Source organism: Felis catus, chromosome B4 (assembly GCF_018350175.1).
Source record: "Felis catus isolate Fca126 chromosome B4, F.catus_Fca126_mat1.0, whole genome shotgun sequence".
Taxonomy (NCBI): Eukaryota; Metazoa; Chordata; class Mammalia; order Carnivora; family Felidae; genus Felis; species Felis catus.
The window spans coordinates 80,151,652-80,166,070 of record NC_058374.1 but is presented as its reverse complement, the minus strand read 5'-3'; the positions used below and the strand labels follow the sequence as shown (position 1 = coordinate 80,166,070).

Genomic DNA, 14,419 nt, shown 5'->3' with positions numbered 1-14,419 from the left:
ACTCTGATTTCCAACCCAACGCCTCCGGTCTTTCTGTGTCTCAGGAGAGAAAAAAAATTATATATAAATAAAAATTGCTGCAGTAAAGATTTAATCTGAGATAACATTGTTTTAGGCTATACTGCTTTTTAAAAGTCTCTTAACCTGACAACTTAACGATCTCATTAACTCCGCCAGATAGGGAGATAGGCACAGACGGACGCGACGGGGGAAACAAATTAGTGGCAGAGTCCACGCGGCTCCTGACTGCCTGGAAGACTGTGGTTCCCAGCAAGGCTGGAGAGGGAAAGTGGGGTTGGCTTAGTGAACTGCAGGACCAAAGGGTCCTATCGGCCTGATGTCTCGGCATAGATTGATGGAAGACAAAAGAGAGCAGCCCAAGAGTGCTGAGCTTGTGGGCTACACGCCATCAGGACAGGCTGTGCAGGCCCTTCCTAGCCCCAGCCCTGAACCGGCTACCCTTCTGGGGGCAGGAGGGCCCCTACCACCGTCCGCTACCGCCACAGCATCCAGCTCCAACTGGGTGCTCACTGCCTTCTCACCTCCTAAATCCAGGCCTGACCCCCAACTATTAACCAGAGGTCAATGGCAACGTATTTTTCTCACTCACCTGCTTCCGGGCCTTCCCAGTTGCTAATCACACCCGTTTCTTCCCAACATACACTCATCTATTCTGAGGATGGCGTTTTTCTCCTGTCTAGATCACGTCAACAACCCAAGTAACTCACTTTAGAAATGTAAGCGGAACAAAATAGGAGTTTGGAATTTACCCGGCTGGGGGTGATGTCTACACTCCTCCCCTTGCTCGCCCGGGCTGAGTCAGGGTATCAGGGATGGCCCTGACGAGCAAGCGGACAGAAGCGTCTTCAGAAGGAATCTGAGCGATAAAATCAAGGCAAAAAAAAAAAAAGATTTTATTTTAAAAACAGGTTTGTGGGGTTCTTTTTCTTTTTGCATTCAGTACGTTGTCATTCAGACATCACAATACTATATACAGATACACACATTTTAAAAAAGCCTATTTCTGATGAACATTTCAAAAGAACACTGTTTTGTAATGCACCAGTGGGAAGGGAGAAGGTGAGGGGCCTCCCCCTCCTCAGCAGTGAGTTGGCCTTTGAGGAGGGAAATGTTAGGCGGTGTCTATATTAGCTGGTTAATTGGGGGCTGGTTATTTTGGCCTTCTGGAAGAAAACTGCTTTCCTCTGGACAACCAGTAAAAGTGAAAGTGTGAGGCTGTCTCCTCAGCTATTGCCTCCACGGAAGGGCAGCTGGAGAGGGGCTGTGCTGGGGGACCCACTCTCCATCCCATTGGAAGAGAAGTTTGTCCTTTCCTTAGAAAAACGTTCTGCTTCTGTGCCTGGCCTGATCCCCAGTAAAGAGAGGGAGAGGGAGAGAGGAAGGGGAGAGAAAGTGAGAGAGAGAGAGAGGGAGAGGGAGAGAGAGACAGAGAGAGAAAGATTTAGCAGCGTGGTTGGAGTTTCCATCTCCTTGGATCTCTGCACGTTGATGGAGAGCAGAACACAGGAGGCAGTGGGGACTCCGGAGAAATTCAGCTTCCTGGTTGAGGTGGGGGCAGGCAGTTCCCCCATCGATTCCAGCTTTTGTTGAAACAGGGAAGAAAGAAAACCTACGCGCTGTCTGTACTCCAATCACGATGCCAGATCCCTAACAAGTATCATTAATATTAACGCGACTTTTAAAATATGCACAGAAAATCTTAACTGGGAAATCTTGCCTAACTAAGGAGCGCGGGAGGGACTGGGAATAGGAGGAGGAACTGGGGGGATGGTATGAGCTCACCAGGTCCTGCACCGAGGCCCCACCCTCAGGAGGGTCATCAACCTGCCTGGGCAAAGGATGAGGCAAGAATGGGGTCATTCGGGGTCCCCCAACCCTGCTTTGGTTGGAATGATCGGGCTCTCTGCTGCCATTAGGTTTTCTGGCAAGCCAAGGTCGAGGGCAAAGGGATGTGGAGGCAGTTAGCCTTCCTCCCACAGCCCACCCACACCCACCTCCAAAGCTGTAGAGGCTAGTAGGTCCCATCTGCATGGGGGTGGGGGTTGAGGATGGGGTGGGGAGCAGGGGGCTGCGGAGCTCGCCCTCGGATCCTCTCTGCCTCCCGCGACGCGGTTACTCTTTCTCGTTAACATTAAATATTCGTCCGCACCGGCGAAGCGTCCATCGGTGGGTTCGGTTATGGTACAAAGCGGCGACATAAATAGATGGGGCGGGTGGCCAGATGGGCGGTCAGGTGGAGTGGAGATGAGGCGCTTTCGATTTGCTGACCACCTTCTTCTCTTTGACTCGCCGGTTCTGAAACCAGATGGTGACCTGGCGCTCCGAGAGGTTCGTGGTGGCAGAGATGCGCCGGCGCTTCTCTTTGGTGATGAACTTGCTGGCCGCGTACTCCTTCTCTAGCTCCTTCAGCTGCACCTTGGTGTAGGGCACGCGTTTCTTGCGCCCTCGCCGATAGCTGCTCACCTCGGGCTGTAGGGGAACCACGTCTGGGGGGAGAGAAAGAAGGCGGGCGGCGGGAAGTGAGTCGTGTGTCTGGACCCTGGACCGACCAGGCTGTGCGCCCCAGGTCGCACCACCGTGTAGGCGCAAGGTTGCGGCAGGGATTCCAAGGGGACAGAGGGATTGCCCCCCAGTCCTTTGTGCCTCTGTTATGAGCAAGGCCACCGCTAAGGCGAGGTCATGGGTGTGTTGCCCCTAATGCCAACTTGAAAAGAGGGGAGGGGGCGCCAAAAACTTGGGAATCGAAATAAATAACATTTTCAGGCAATGTTTAAAAAATAAGTGCAAAAAAGTCCATGATAAACAAAATAACAAATTTTAAAATAAACGTGGGACCAGTAGTACTGACTTTTTTCTTTTGCCTCAGGCTCCAATATGGCTCTGCACAGCACTCATTATTAGACTCCTGTGCCTGTAAAAGGGTCCCTACAAATTCCACCCTGGTCTGAGGGTCTAGAGGATTGCAGGTATTCAGGAAAATTCCTCCTTCCTGCAGTTAGATTATTTGGGCAACCATTAGTATAGACTGTGTGCCATTATCAGGGGAAAATGTTCTGTTGTGGGTTTGAGGGAGAGCATGGCTGAGAGACAGCTTCGGTGGGCACAGGCCACCAAGTGGGGCCTCATGCCTTTGGTCACTGCCTCTACCCTAGGAATCGGAGACCTGTACGAACAGGTAGAGAAGAAAAGTATCCAGGTGAAGCCAGCCTGCCTGGGAGCCCATTGCTCTAGAAGTCCAATGTTGTGAGCCATTTAACGACATCCAAGGTAGGAGGTCCTGGACCTGAGTTGTAGGGCATCAGGCCCCTGGAGCTAAGGGGTCCACACCCCAGGGTCTGCCCACCAAAGGAAGTACCAGGAGAGACCTCTGGGCTAAAACCCACTGTTCACATAAGTCTTCTACAAAAAGAACTCAGTGCCCCTCCTCTTGCCCCTACAAGCGTCCACTCACCAAGACAGCAAATTCTGCTCCAAAGACCTCTCCTCTCCATTCCTCCAAAGTTGAGGGAAACTGTGGCCATCGCATGCAGGAACACTAACCTTAAACCCTAAGTACCTTGTTATCCCAACCACTGCTAGTTCAATTTCTTTATGCTCTGTGAATTTCCCAGGAACTAAGAACAATATATTTCACTTATATCCCCCTTCCACTCCACTCTCATCCCTGTTAATAAAAAGGTCATGGCAACACTTTCAAGGGGAAGTGGGGAGTGGGGGGGGGGACTATCTGAATAATTCACCCCTCAATTTAAGAAAAATGTCATTGTTAGACTTCTTCAGGTAAAAGCCAATGATGAGGACTGAATATTTGAGGACCCCCCCTTCATTCTTAGTGGCCTTTGGAAATAGAGAGGCAGTCCAGAACATAGACACAAAGCTCTTCCTGAAATGCTTGTTCTCACCCCACCCTCATAAAACACCCTCTCTACACCATTGCCATTGGGTCTGCTCTCATCCAGGAATACTCGTCTACACAGGCTGGAAAGAGAAGAGGGTCACAATCGAATGCAGCGGGAAATAAAGCACTCAGGAAGAATATGTGAAAAGGGGGGTTCCAATGGCCTGGTTTAGCTGTCATCATGATGCCAATTTCTCAGGAAAATTGTTGGACTTGTCCCCTGTGTCTGCCTATGTAGGAATGGGCCAAGGCTTTTTAAAAAAATCTGAAACACAAAACAACTTCACTTTAACAGAGCTCCTTTGGGTTAAAAAGGATTTTTTTGTACAAGATAATTTTTAACCGTCTCTCAGTGCTCAAATCTGTTTTATTCTTACAGATGTAGCCAAGATTCAGGAGATGGGTGATTCTGGGACAAGAGTAACACGAAGACAGTAAGTAGTGATACCATGAGGTATCTGTCTTAAAAAAAAATAATAAATCCTTAGAACATTTTTTTCAGGTTTATTTTATTAAGCCCAACTTACAAGAGGAGGAATGTGACGCTTAGAGTGGGTAAAATGACTTAAGAAGCAGAGCCAGATTTTAAGCCGAGATTTTCTGACTCGACATCATGATGTAGTAAGTTCTGAAATGGAAATAGCCTATCTTGTACAATCCAGCTCCAAAATACCTCCTTTTCACTGGAGAGCAAAATGAGATAAAGTGGGTTTGGGTTCCTGAATTAACCAGCTAATTGTCCCTGATTTTTTATCTCATTTTCTCAAAATGCTCATAGTTACCTTCCCAATTTTGGATCCCCTAAACCCAACTCTAAATTTCTGATGAGGGTCAATCAACACAATCCTTAAAAATCCATTTTGAAACACAGATAACTGGTCTAAATTGGTTATTTTTCTCTATAGGATGCTGAGGCTTGATTTGCCCACGTTTTTAATGGATCTGACCAAAATGTTGGTTGTTTTGGCCTCCTGGAAAAATACGTTCAGTCTTGCCTTCTCAAAGAAGCCTCCTTTAATTGTCCGCTGTCTTGTCTGGAAAGGAATTGGGATCCACAGATGTAGAAACATCTGGAAGTTTAGACCTCAAGTTGTGTCTATGCTGCCTAAAGTAAGTAGGGGACTTGGTTATTAATTTTACGATTGATCAGGCCTTCCCTAACCTCCCTCCAGAGCATCTACACACACACACACACACACACACACACACACACCACTTCATACCTGAGGATCTAACAGACACCTTTGAAAAGTGAATAAAAATCAGATCAATGCTCAGCTCTAGCTTACTCTTGGGGTCCTGTGTATGGTTCCTACTGCCCACTGGCTCTTGACCACCCACTCTTACAACAGAGCTCTGCGCCCTTTAGAGGACTTTGTCCAGCTAGGAATCCTAGCTCTTCTTCTCAACCATAATCCAAAGCTTATCAGTAGGGACTTCCAATATGACTCAAAGAACCCACTATTTCATTTTATTGGTCTCCCCTAATCCTATCTGACTCTGTCTCTCCCTGTCCTCTCTGCCCCCCACCCCCCATTCTGATTCTATCTTGGAATTTTTGCTGATTCTCTTCTGGAATTTTTGCCTCTGTTTAAAAAAAAAAAAAAGTATCTCACCATAGGAAGGAAAAAAAAAAAAGAGCAATGAAACAAGGGTCTCTATAATTGGGGGAAGGAAGAAGCCACAACACATCTTGGCCCTAATTATCTGGATCTTTCTGAACAATTGCCTCCATATCCCACACCAGCCCAGACTGCCATAGATGAGGTTTCTCAGAGCCAGAGGCGCTAAAGAGAGACAGTAGTGTTTATGCCTAGATGCTGCCGGAAAAAACCACAATTGCATAGACAGAGTTATCTGGAAATCTCACTACTTCTAAAAGATCTCTGTGTGGGTAGAAAGGTGGAGGGTGTCTGAAGATAATTTCTTTTTCATCTGCTTTTTTGCCTGGACGTCTGCACTCACTGAGATACACCAGCCTGGTTCTATTTCTACACAGGGAGTGTGTGAGCCCATAGCTGCTGAGAAACAGTGGGTTTTATATCCATTTCCATGCCGTAATTTGCAAGTGTATTAAATCTCAATTGGGCTGTATTTTTTTTTTTTATTTCAAAGATATTTTTCTCTAGGAGGCTATGATCAAAAAGTGTTTATTCTGAGCAGTCCCCCCCCCCCCCGGGAATCTTTAAGATGTATATTTTGCTCAAAGATATTTCTGAGCTTCTCTCCAATCCTTCACCCCCACCTCCCTCCACATACACAAGGATGCCAGAGTATCCTTCTTTTCACCTCTCTAAGCTAAACCCATTGCCCATTGCTCTACACCTGTGCCTCTGCCCACAGTGGGTCAGGTGGCCATCTGCTCCCCTGCCCCTTGGCCCCTTAGCATGGCCTACTGGCTCCCCCTGCTCCAGGAATTCCTGCTGGACCCCTGTCTCCAAAGGAGTTTTCCATTTGGGTGAGATGGAGAATTAAAGGGCCGTCTCTCTATAATACATGATTGTATACTTACATGTGAATTGCCTGTCGTCTAGAAATGTGTCATCATGTGTTTCATATTAGGTAGTTAATAACAGAAATTATTCTATAAAAATATCATGGCCAATACAGAGTCGGTAACGCATGATACCAACGTACTAAAATTCTATCATCCTGCAATCTTCTCGCAGCCAGAAATGGGGTGTTTAGTGTGGGTCCCACCCTGATATTCAGTTGTGTTATACTAAGTAATCTCATAATATTTGCAAGAATGTTAGTTTCTACAGTTTTTAACACCATTCAGTGATTTTTTTTTTTTCACCATCTGCCCTTTCCCCAATCCCGGATGCAGAGGAATTTCAGGCCCACCCTTAGGAGGTCTTCAGATCTATAATTCCCGGTGAAAATGTCCCTGGGCTCACATGTAGAGCTGGGGGCCCCTTTACATAGTATGGGGAGACATTTGTGGCTTCTCTGGGCCCCCCAGGACTCCTGTAGGCAATAGAATGGAGCCAGTCAACCCTCTCCCACCAGGCTCTGCATACAACTAGAGCAGACTTAGGCTCTGGATATGTAATTTGTCAGCTCAGTGCTGAATCCTAAGCTCCTGATGTGAATTTGACAAACCTGGAACTGACATTTCTCATCTGGGGAGTGGTGAGGATTGCAGGATCCCCTCTGGTTCAGTAATAGCCTCAGTTGAAAAAAAAAAAAAACAAAAAAACAAAAAAGAGGACACTGGTAAATCCCCAGCACACACAGGCAAAGACTTAGGGGTCCCTAACCCGGGCCTGGATCTCAGCTCTATCCAGCACAGGTCTTCCGTCCCCTACTTCTCGTCCTCATTCCCCTTTTTCTGTGTTTGAAACATAGAAAACTCTCTTTCTCCCCGACATTTGGGGGAGTTGGTGGGGGAACACCCACAGGATTTGAGCTCAGTATGCCAGAGAGGCAGAGAAAATTTTGTATCCCTGGAGAGAGACGCAAACTCCCTTTTCTCTACACCCTCTCTAGAGATTTTAGTTGGGATCCCTTCATGATCGGGGCATTCGTGGCCGAATTCTTAAAATAAATCAATGAAAGAAAATATTCTGCATTTCTTTAGAACAGGCAAATTAGACCCCTATCCAAAAAAAAAACAAAAACAAAAAAACCTGTCTAGTGCCTGAACGATCTTGAAAATTCAGGCGAGGTAGTTCTTATCCACCCCCCCCCCCCCAATTTTTCGGTGAGTTGAGGGTTTTGTCCTGGTGGTTTCAGATTCCAAAGCACCCAAGGCCCACCCCACCCCCATTCCTGGCTGGAAGCGGGCTACGGGGGGCCAAGAGCCGCGCGTGAGACTGGAGCAGGCTGGGGGAGGAGGAGGCGAGCTCCCTACCAGAGCCGAGCCGGCGGCCCGGCGATCGGGCGCCTGTGATTGCTTCACTCTCGGCCGGGCAGCTCCGGGGAACGTGTCGGAGCAGATTTCTTCCCCGGCGCATTCCTCAGCGCAGCTCGCCGGGCCGGCTCCATCGGCAGCCCAGCAGAGCCGGCGCGCCGGAGCCAGACGGCGGGGGTGGCTGAGGCGCGGAGCCCCGGGGCAGGCGGGGCGGGGAGGGGTCCCTGGCGACGGCGGCGCTCGGGCCCCTTCCTTACCTGGAAAGGGAGACTTCCAGAGGTGGGCGGACTGCGACTGCTCCTTGGAGCAATACACCTGACTGTCCCAGCCGTTGGAGAGAGCCCAATGCTGGTAGCCTTCGACGGGGATGAGCGCGTCGTGACGCGGCTCTGGGTGCCCGCTGATCCCAGGCACCACCGACACGTCCAGGTAGCCGGGCATCGCCTGGTAGGAGCTGGCGAAGCTGGGGTAGAAGGCGAACTCCTTGGCCCTGGAGGACAGGTCGTCACCCGGCAGGGAGCCCGATGGCTCCGGGTATTTATCACCCGGGTGGTAGGCGCAAGGCTTTTGCTGCAGGTTCACGTTGTGCGACAGGCGGCAGCCGTAGTAGCTGCCACCGAACGGGTAGCCGTAGCCCAGGGTGGCGCTGGACGAGGTGGGGGGCGCCGGCGGCGGGGCGCACTGGCGCGCAGCCTCTGGGGCCGGGATGTCCGTGTAGACGGCGCCCTGTGGGGCGCCCAGGGGAGCCGGCGGGCGGCCCAGCACGGGGTGCGGAAGCAGGTCGCGGCAGTGGCTGGCCGGGCAGCTGCTGCCCAGCCCGTCCATGCTGGGGGCTTTGCCGGGGCTCGCTCCGCTGCAGCCGCCCCCCGCGCCGCCCGCGCCGCCGCCTCCCCCGCCGCCTCCTCCGCTGCCGCTCTCCGCCGCGCTGTCCTCATAGACGTACATAAGGCTCTCCGGCCAGCGCGGATGCAGGAGCAGCGAAGTCGTCATGACATGATCTGCTCGAGCTTTTTAAAAACTCCACTTGCCAGAGGCTGCGAGCTAGGGAGACACCTCGCTCTCTTTTCCCCTCCCCCATCCCTCCTCCCTTTCCTCCCTTCCCCTCCCCTCCTCCTCCGGGTGCTTCCACCTCCCTCCCCACAGTCCCTCTACGCATGCGGGGACACTTCATTAAGAAATCCGCCGTCTCCCGCCCGACTCCCCTCCGCACCCCTCCCGCGCCCGTGTGACGCGACCGGTGCACGTGACGCCGGAGCCAGGTCTCCTGGGGTTCCCACCCCTGGCGGTGGGGCGGGGCAAAGGGAAACTGGTCTCTGCTGATTGGCTCTCAGGAGGGGCAAAGAGGAGGGAGCTGGGAGATTTAAAGGGACAGGGCAACGCCCCCCTGGCAGGCCCGAGGGAGGGAGAGGGAGGAGGGGGAGGCTGAATTTGGCCGACGCAAAGGGGTCTGGAGACGCTAGGACTGTTCCTGGGCGCCTCCCTCTAGGTTTAGGTTTAGATCGTCTGTGGGGAAGACCGCCCCCCACCCCAAAAAAACGATCCCTGGGACTGGATTGGGGTTGGGGCTAAGGATAGGGGAGAAACTGATTTTTTTCCTCTCTTAATAAATAAACTAGACAGGCGGAAGCGCGCGGGCAAGGCGTGGGGAGCCCTGGTTCTGGCCCTGGCATAATCCCCTGGAGCTCACGGAGGGAAAGAACCTGACACCGCGCACCAAGACTTTGGTGTCGGGATTGTATTTCCACTTCCGACTTTCAGCCACTTTCCCCTAAGCCCGGGTTGTCTGAGAGGGACCCTTTCGGCTCCTTGACCGCAGGGCAGAGAGGGCTGGGAGGATGTGATAGCCCCAACCCACGACACAGACACACACACCACTACATGGAGGGGGTGGAGGGATGCTCTCAGGGAAAATGGAGAAAGAATGAAGGGAGGAAAATGAGGGCAATAGAATAGACTGATATTTCAATGTACAATAGAAATAAAAAGCCTCAGAGAGATTTTCAAAGAAAAGGGCAGGGGCGTGGGGGGTAGGGAGTGGGGGAAAGATACGGTCTAGAAAAGCTAAAAAGCCCATGATGAGAACAAGAGCAAGCACTCTCAGATCGGTGTACAAAAGGAAACGTGGGAAGCGAGACAGGCGGCGGAGCTGCCCCTTTGGAGGGATCCTTCCCAGGCACAACTCAGTAAGACCCCAGAAGGACCGACCTAAGCCCCAGGGCCCCGTCTCCGCCCTCCGTGGCCTGGGCTGATCGGCCTAAGAAGGCCGAGGGGCAGAGCCAGGATCAACACAGTTCTCAGCTGGACAACACCAAGTTTAGCTCCCACCGCTTTCTTGGGGTCGCTCCTTTTAAGTGTGGAGTGTCTTCATGTTTAAAAATTGCCCCCTATTTCAAAGAAAAAATTAGTACCAACTTCCTGGGGTTTTCCCCCCCAAAAGCTCCCCTCCTCCTTCCCGGTCTCCAGACTTGGGTTTCCTATGCCTAATTTAGCTCATCAGTAGAGTCACCCCTTTCCAGAGCGCATCTCTGTGGAATTGAGCCAAGTTCCCTTTCAGCACAGGGCCTCCCTGAGGAGAAGAGGTAATAAAGAGAGAGAGGAAAAGAGGGGAGAGGGGCTGCAGCATCTCCCTCTTCCCTGCCACTGCCACAGATTTTAAGTGCTGGGTGCTCCTGTCCAGACAGCACACAAGCGGGGGCCGCGCGGTAGCCCCAGGCTAGTCCGGACCCACTGGATCCCTCAAACCTGAGAGCAGATGCCAGGTTTGTACTGAGATCTGGTCCACTGGCCGCCTCCTTTCTCCCTGTAAGGGGAAGGTGGTATTTGACGATGGAGAGCGCCCTGGGGTCGGTGAGTTAGGATGAGAACCGAGTAATCTTTATCAGTGTGATCTTCCTCCGGCAGGGTCACCTCAGCGACTGAAAAACAGGCTTTGGGCCGGGCTGGCAGGAGGAGGAAAAGACAGCAGAGAGGCTTGAAACGTAAGCTGCCTTCGCTTGAAAGTGTGTTGAGGGCAAGGATGGTGGAGGGAGAGGAGGGGAGCCAGGGGAAGGTGGGGTCTCGCTGAGAGCCGGCTTTAGGCTAGGAATCTGGCTCCCCTGCCTCAGGGTCCAAGGTCAAGGTGAAACAAGGAGAGCAAACAGGGTCTGGCCAGTCTAGACTGGGTCGTGTGACCTTGGCCCCCTCGGCCTGCTGCCTTGCTGCTGTGGGTGGGTGGTGAGGAGGCCTGCCGGCTGGCAGCCGCAGGTGTAGAGGTAGTGCGGAGACCCAGGCTTCTCCTCCTGTGAAGTGCTGGGTCCCGTGGAGAACCCGGAGCTACGTGGACCGGGCTCTGCGGGGCCGCCAGGAGAAACAAAGAGCCTGAGCCGCCCACCCCATTCCTGGGGCTCCCTCCCCAGTCGAGGAATGCTCTAGCTCAAGGCCAGCCGCCTCTTCCGCGGACCCGGACCCAAAGACACGCTTCCCCCAGCCTTTGGGAGTAGGGGGCAGAACGGCGGGAAGGATCTGGGTGCAGGGCGGCCCAGCAATAAATAAAATTAATAGTATGTTCTTTTCCAGGTTTATGTAAGGACGTTAACTGTTCCTATTGCAGTGAGATATAGATTTAATTAACCCGGCAATTTTACAATTCCATTTATTAGGGGCACGATGCGGCCAAATTTTAGCGACGAGAGGAGAGGGAACCAAAGTCTCCTTCATCAAGAAGACCAGCCAAAGAAGATGTAGGCCCCCCAAGAGATCTGGGGGTGTGGGAAGGCTGGAGGAAGAGAAAGTCTAGGGCTACGGGGGTTAAAAGCGTCCGGAGAAGTGTCCGCATACTCTGAACCATTCCCGGCTCTTCCGCTGGGTTCCCCAAGACATTTCGCGCCTGAAACTGGTTCCACGACAGGGGCGCGCCGGGAGCGGGGAGGGAGGCGGCTGTGCAGGCGCCTTCGGGCGGGCGGTGAAAAGTAAAGCCTGGTTGGTTAATTAACTTTAAGCCTGGGGTCGCTTCTCCCTCCTCCCCCGAAAAAAAAAAAATGTGGATCTCGCTGAGACACAAATAAAACCAAATTAAACACTCCAGGAGAATGTGCACCACTGGAAACGTAGTAATTACATCTCCCAGGCGATCCCGCCCTAGAAAGCCGGGCGCTGAAACCCTCGGCCCGGCGCTCGCCAACCCCCCCACCCCCAACCGCACCGCCACACCTCGCCCGCCGGGCCGCGTGGATGCGGCGATGGAGCTGGACTGTGGAGGAAGTTTAGAGGAAATCAAGAGAAAGGAAAAGAAATGGGACTCCTCCGTCTCTCGCCGAGCTGCCGGTGTGGGAGTAAAGATGGAGCGTTTCATTAAATCAAAGGAAAATGGAAAATAGCCCCTCGGCCCCGGTCGGGAAGACCGGGCTCCGCTCTGGGGCTCCGCTCTGGGGCCCCTTTCTCAAAGGGACTTTTTTTTTTTTTTTTTTTTTTTTTGGTTAGGGCTGGGCGGCGGAGCCACTCTGTCCTCTGCTTCCTCTGGGGACTGAGTTCCAGGCACAGCTCAACTCTGAAATTCTTCTTTTCTAAGTCTCTAACATACGAAGGAGATATTCAGTGTGCCTTCTCAGTGAAAGTGCGTGCGTGTGTGTGTGTGTGTGTGTGTGTGTGTGTGTGTTTGCTCCAGGCCCGTGGATTTGGGTCCGTGTGCAGGCTGTATGCACTGTTCCAGCTCATGCCCTTGTGGACACAACCCAATGTGTTCATGAAGACACCTAGCTCTGGCCAAAATTCTCTGTATGCAAATAATGTTCTCTACTGGTCTGTTTCTCTCTCCCTATACACATTTCATTTGCATGCCCATCCTAGCTACCTACGCCTCCCCCAGGAAAACACTAGAAAAATGAAGAGGCAGATGTTTGTGCCTTTCTGAAGTTGAGGCTGGAATTCCTGGCCCACTGTATTAAAGACAAAGTCCGAGATGTAAGCTGGCAGCGCCTGCGGCAGGAGGGTGCAAGCTTCAAGGGCACATTTGAGCGCTGGGTGTAGCTTAAATGCCAGGCTGGGGAGCAGGGGGAGAGGAATGAAGTTGACGTGTCCCCTGTTTCCAGATTCTTCTTTCTGGAAATTACGCCTCAGTTGATTCTCCTTTCTTTTCCCCTTAATTTCCTCTGTTTCTTTCATATTCCCCAGGATTAAAAAAAAAAAAAAAAAAACTTGAAGCTCTTAAGCTCCTGCCCCCCCCCCCCCGTGGGTTTTTTTTTTTTTTTATGGGAGAAATTCCAGTTTAAAAAAAGGAGGGGGTGGGTTGAGGCTGCTGGAGAACAAAGAGCCTCACCACCATGGGGTCTGGATTCTGGCCCAGACTTGGGGCCTTGGTGGGCGGGCATAGTTTGGGGGGCCCTTTCCTGTCCAGAACACGGGCTGGGCTGTAGAATGGAAAAGGAGATTTGTGGATGACAGAGGACATAGGGCTTGAACTATCCAGGAAAGAAAGGGACGTTCTGGATGGAGAGGCCACATACAGGAAGGGTTTGGGGAGTCAGAGAAGGCCTATGGGAAGGCACCCCTGAGTGTGTGTCTGAGTGAGACACATGCAGAGAAAATTCCTGGTGGGTTGCAAAGGTGAAGCAGGTGAAGAAGGAAAGACAAGTGACTGACCCTGAAGCTCCCTGGCCCAGCCCAGTCTTCTCCTCTCCTTTTTCCGTCCACCTCTCTGGGCTCTGGAAGGTTTGGGATGACCCAAGGAGTATGGAGACACAAATGCCACCTCCCAGGCACCTGGATCCTTCTGGAACCTCCTCTACTTTATTTTTTCCACCCCCACTGCCTGGCCTCAGAAAAGGGCCACCCAGACCTCTCCTCCCAGTATGGGAACTCACCTCCTGGACAGTGGCTTCCATCCTGGTATCTTCCATTTCTATTCTCCCTCCCTGGGCCCCCAGCTTGAGGGAGGATGAGACCAAGATGGCCAGGCATCACTTTGCTCCTAGTTTCTAGGTTTTCCATTCTCAAACCCAAACTTGCCTTGCTCAAGACCCCATTCACTTCCCTCTTTTAGACATGAGGGAAATCCACTCCCTTCTGCTGCCAACTTAGGACCTTTGGTGATGGCCCCGAGTTTGGGGAGCCATATCAAACATCCCTGTCTGGTCCTGCAAAGATCCACACAGGAGTTCGGGTTCAAGCTCTTATCACCGATCTTTTCCTGGATTCTCCTCCAGCCTGCCCACAATTGTAGACCCTTCCTGGTGGTGCACTGGAGTGGGTAGGGAGATCAGCCCTGTCCATGGAGAACTGTCAGGAAACCTCCTCCAGTGGCCTCCGGGGTCCCTACCCCAGCCCTCTTTCTTCCACTGCTTCCCAGGCCCTGCCCTCCCAGCCTGGGCAAGCTCATCTCAGAACCCCTTCCCAGCCCTCCTCATCTTCTCCTTCCCTAGCGTTATCTCCTTTTTAATCTTCATCACTCCTACTCCCTTTTCTCTTTCAGCAACATCTCAGCCTGTCACTTGCCCTCTCCTCACCTTCCGCCAACAAAAGACATTCAGAAAATTAACATGGAGTTAAGAAATTCACAAAGTATCTCCTTCCCCTTCTTACCTCCCCAGAGCCTCTACCCCTACCTCATCCTCTGTTGTGGGAGAGAGCCCTCTGTGCCCATCCCCTCCCCCCCAAACACCTCCCCCTTT

At 52.0% G+C, this 14,419-nt stretch overlaps 1 protein-coding gene and 1 long non-coding RNA gene across 2 annotated transcripts; one reads left to right on the top strand and one right to left on the bottom strand.

Annotated features, from left to right (window-relative positions):
- Nucleotides 1–890: 890 nt before the first annotated feature.
- Nucleotides 891–8,893, bottom strand: HOXC13 (homeobox C13). Its single transcript, XM_023257114.2, has 2 exons — nt 8,033–8,893; nt 891–2,507 (listed from the first exon to the last, which is right to left on the bottom strand). Exons 1-2 carry the CDS (start codon nt 8,763–8,765, stop codon nt 2,251–2,253), a joined length of 990 nt encoding a protein of 329 aa, XP_023112882.1. The 5' UTR covers nt 8,766–8,893; the 3' UTR covers nt 891–2,250.
- On the top strand, nt 8,093–11,847 carry LOC109501599. The gene is made up of 3 exons (XR_002159777.2): nt 8,093–8,204; nt 10,677–10,753; nt 11,414–11,847. It is a non-coding gene; the product is annotated as an uncharacterized LOC109501599 (long non-coding RNA).
- Nucleotides 11,848–14,419: the final 2,572 nt, after the last annotated feature.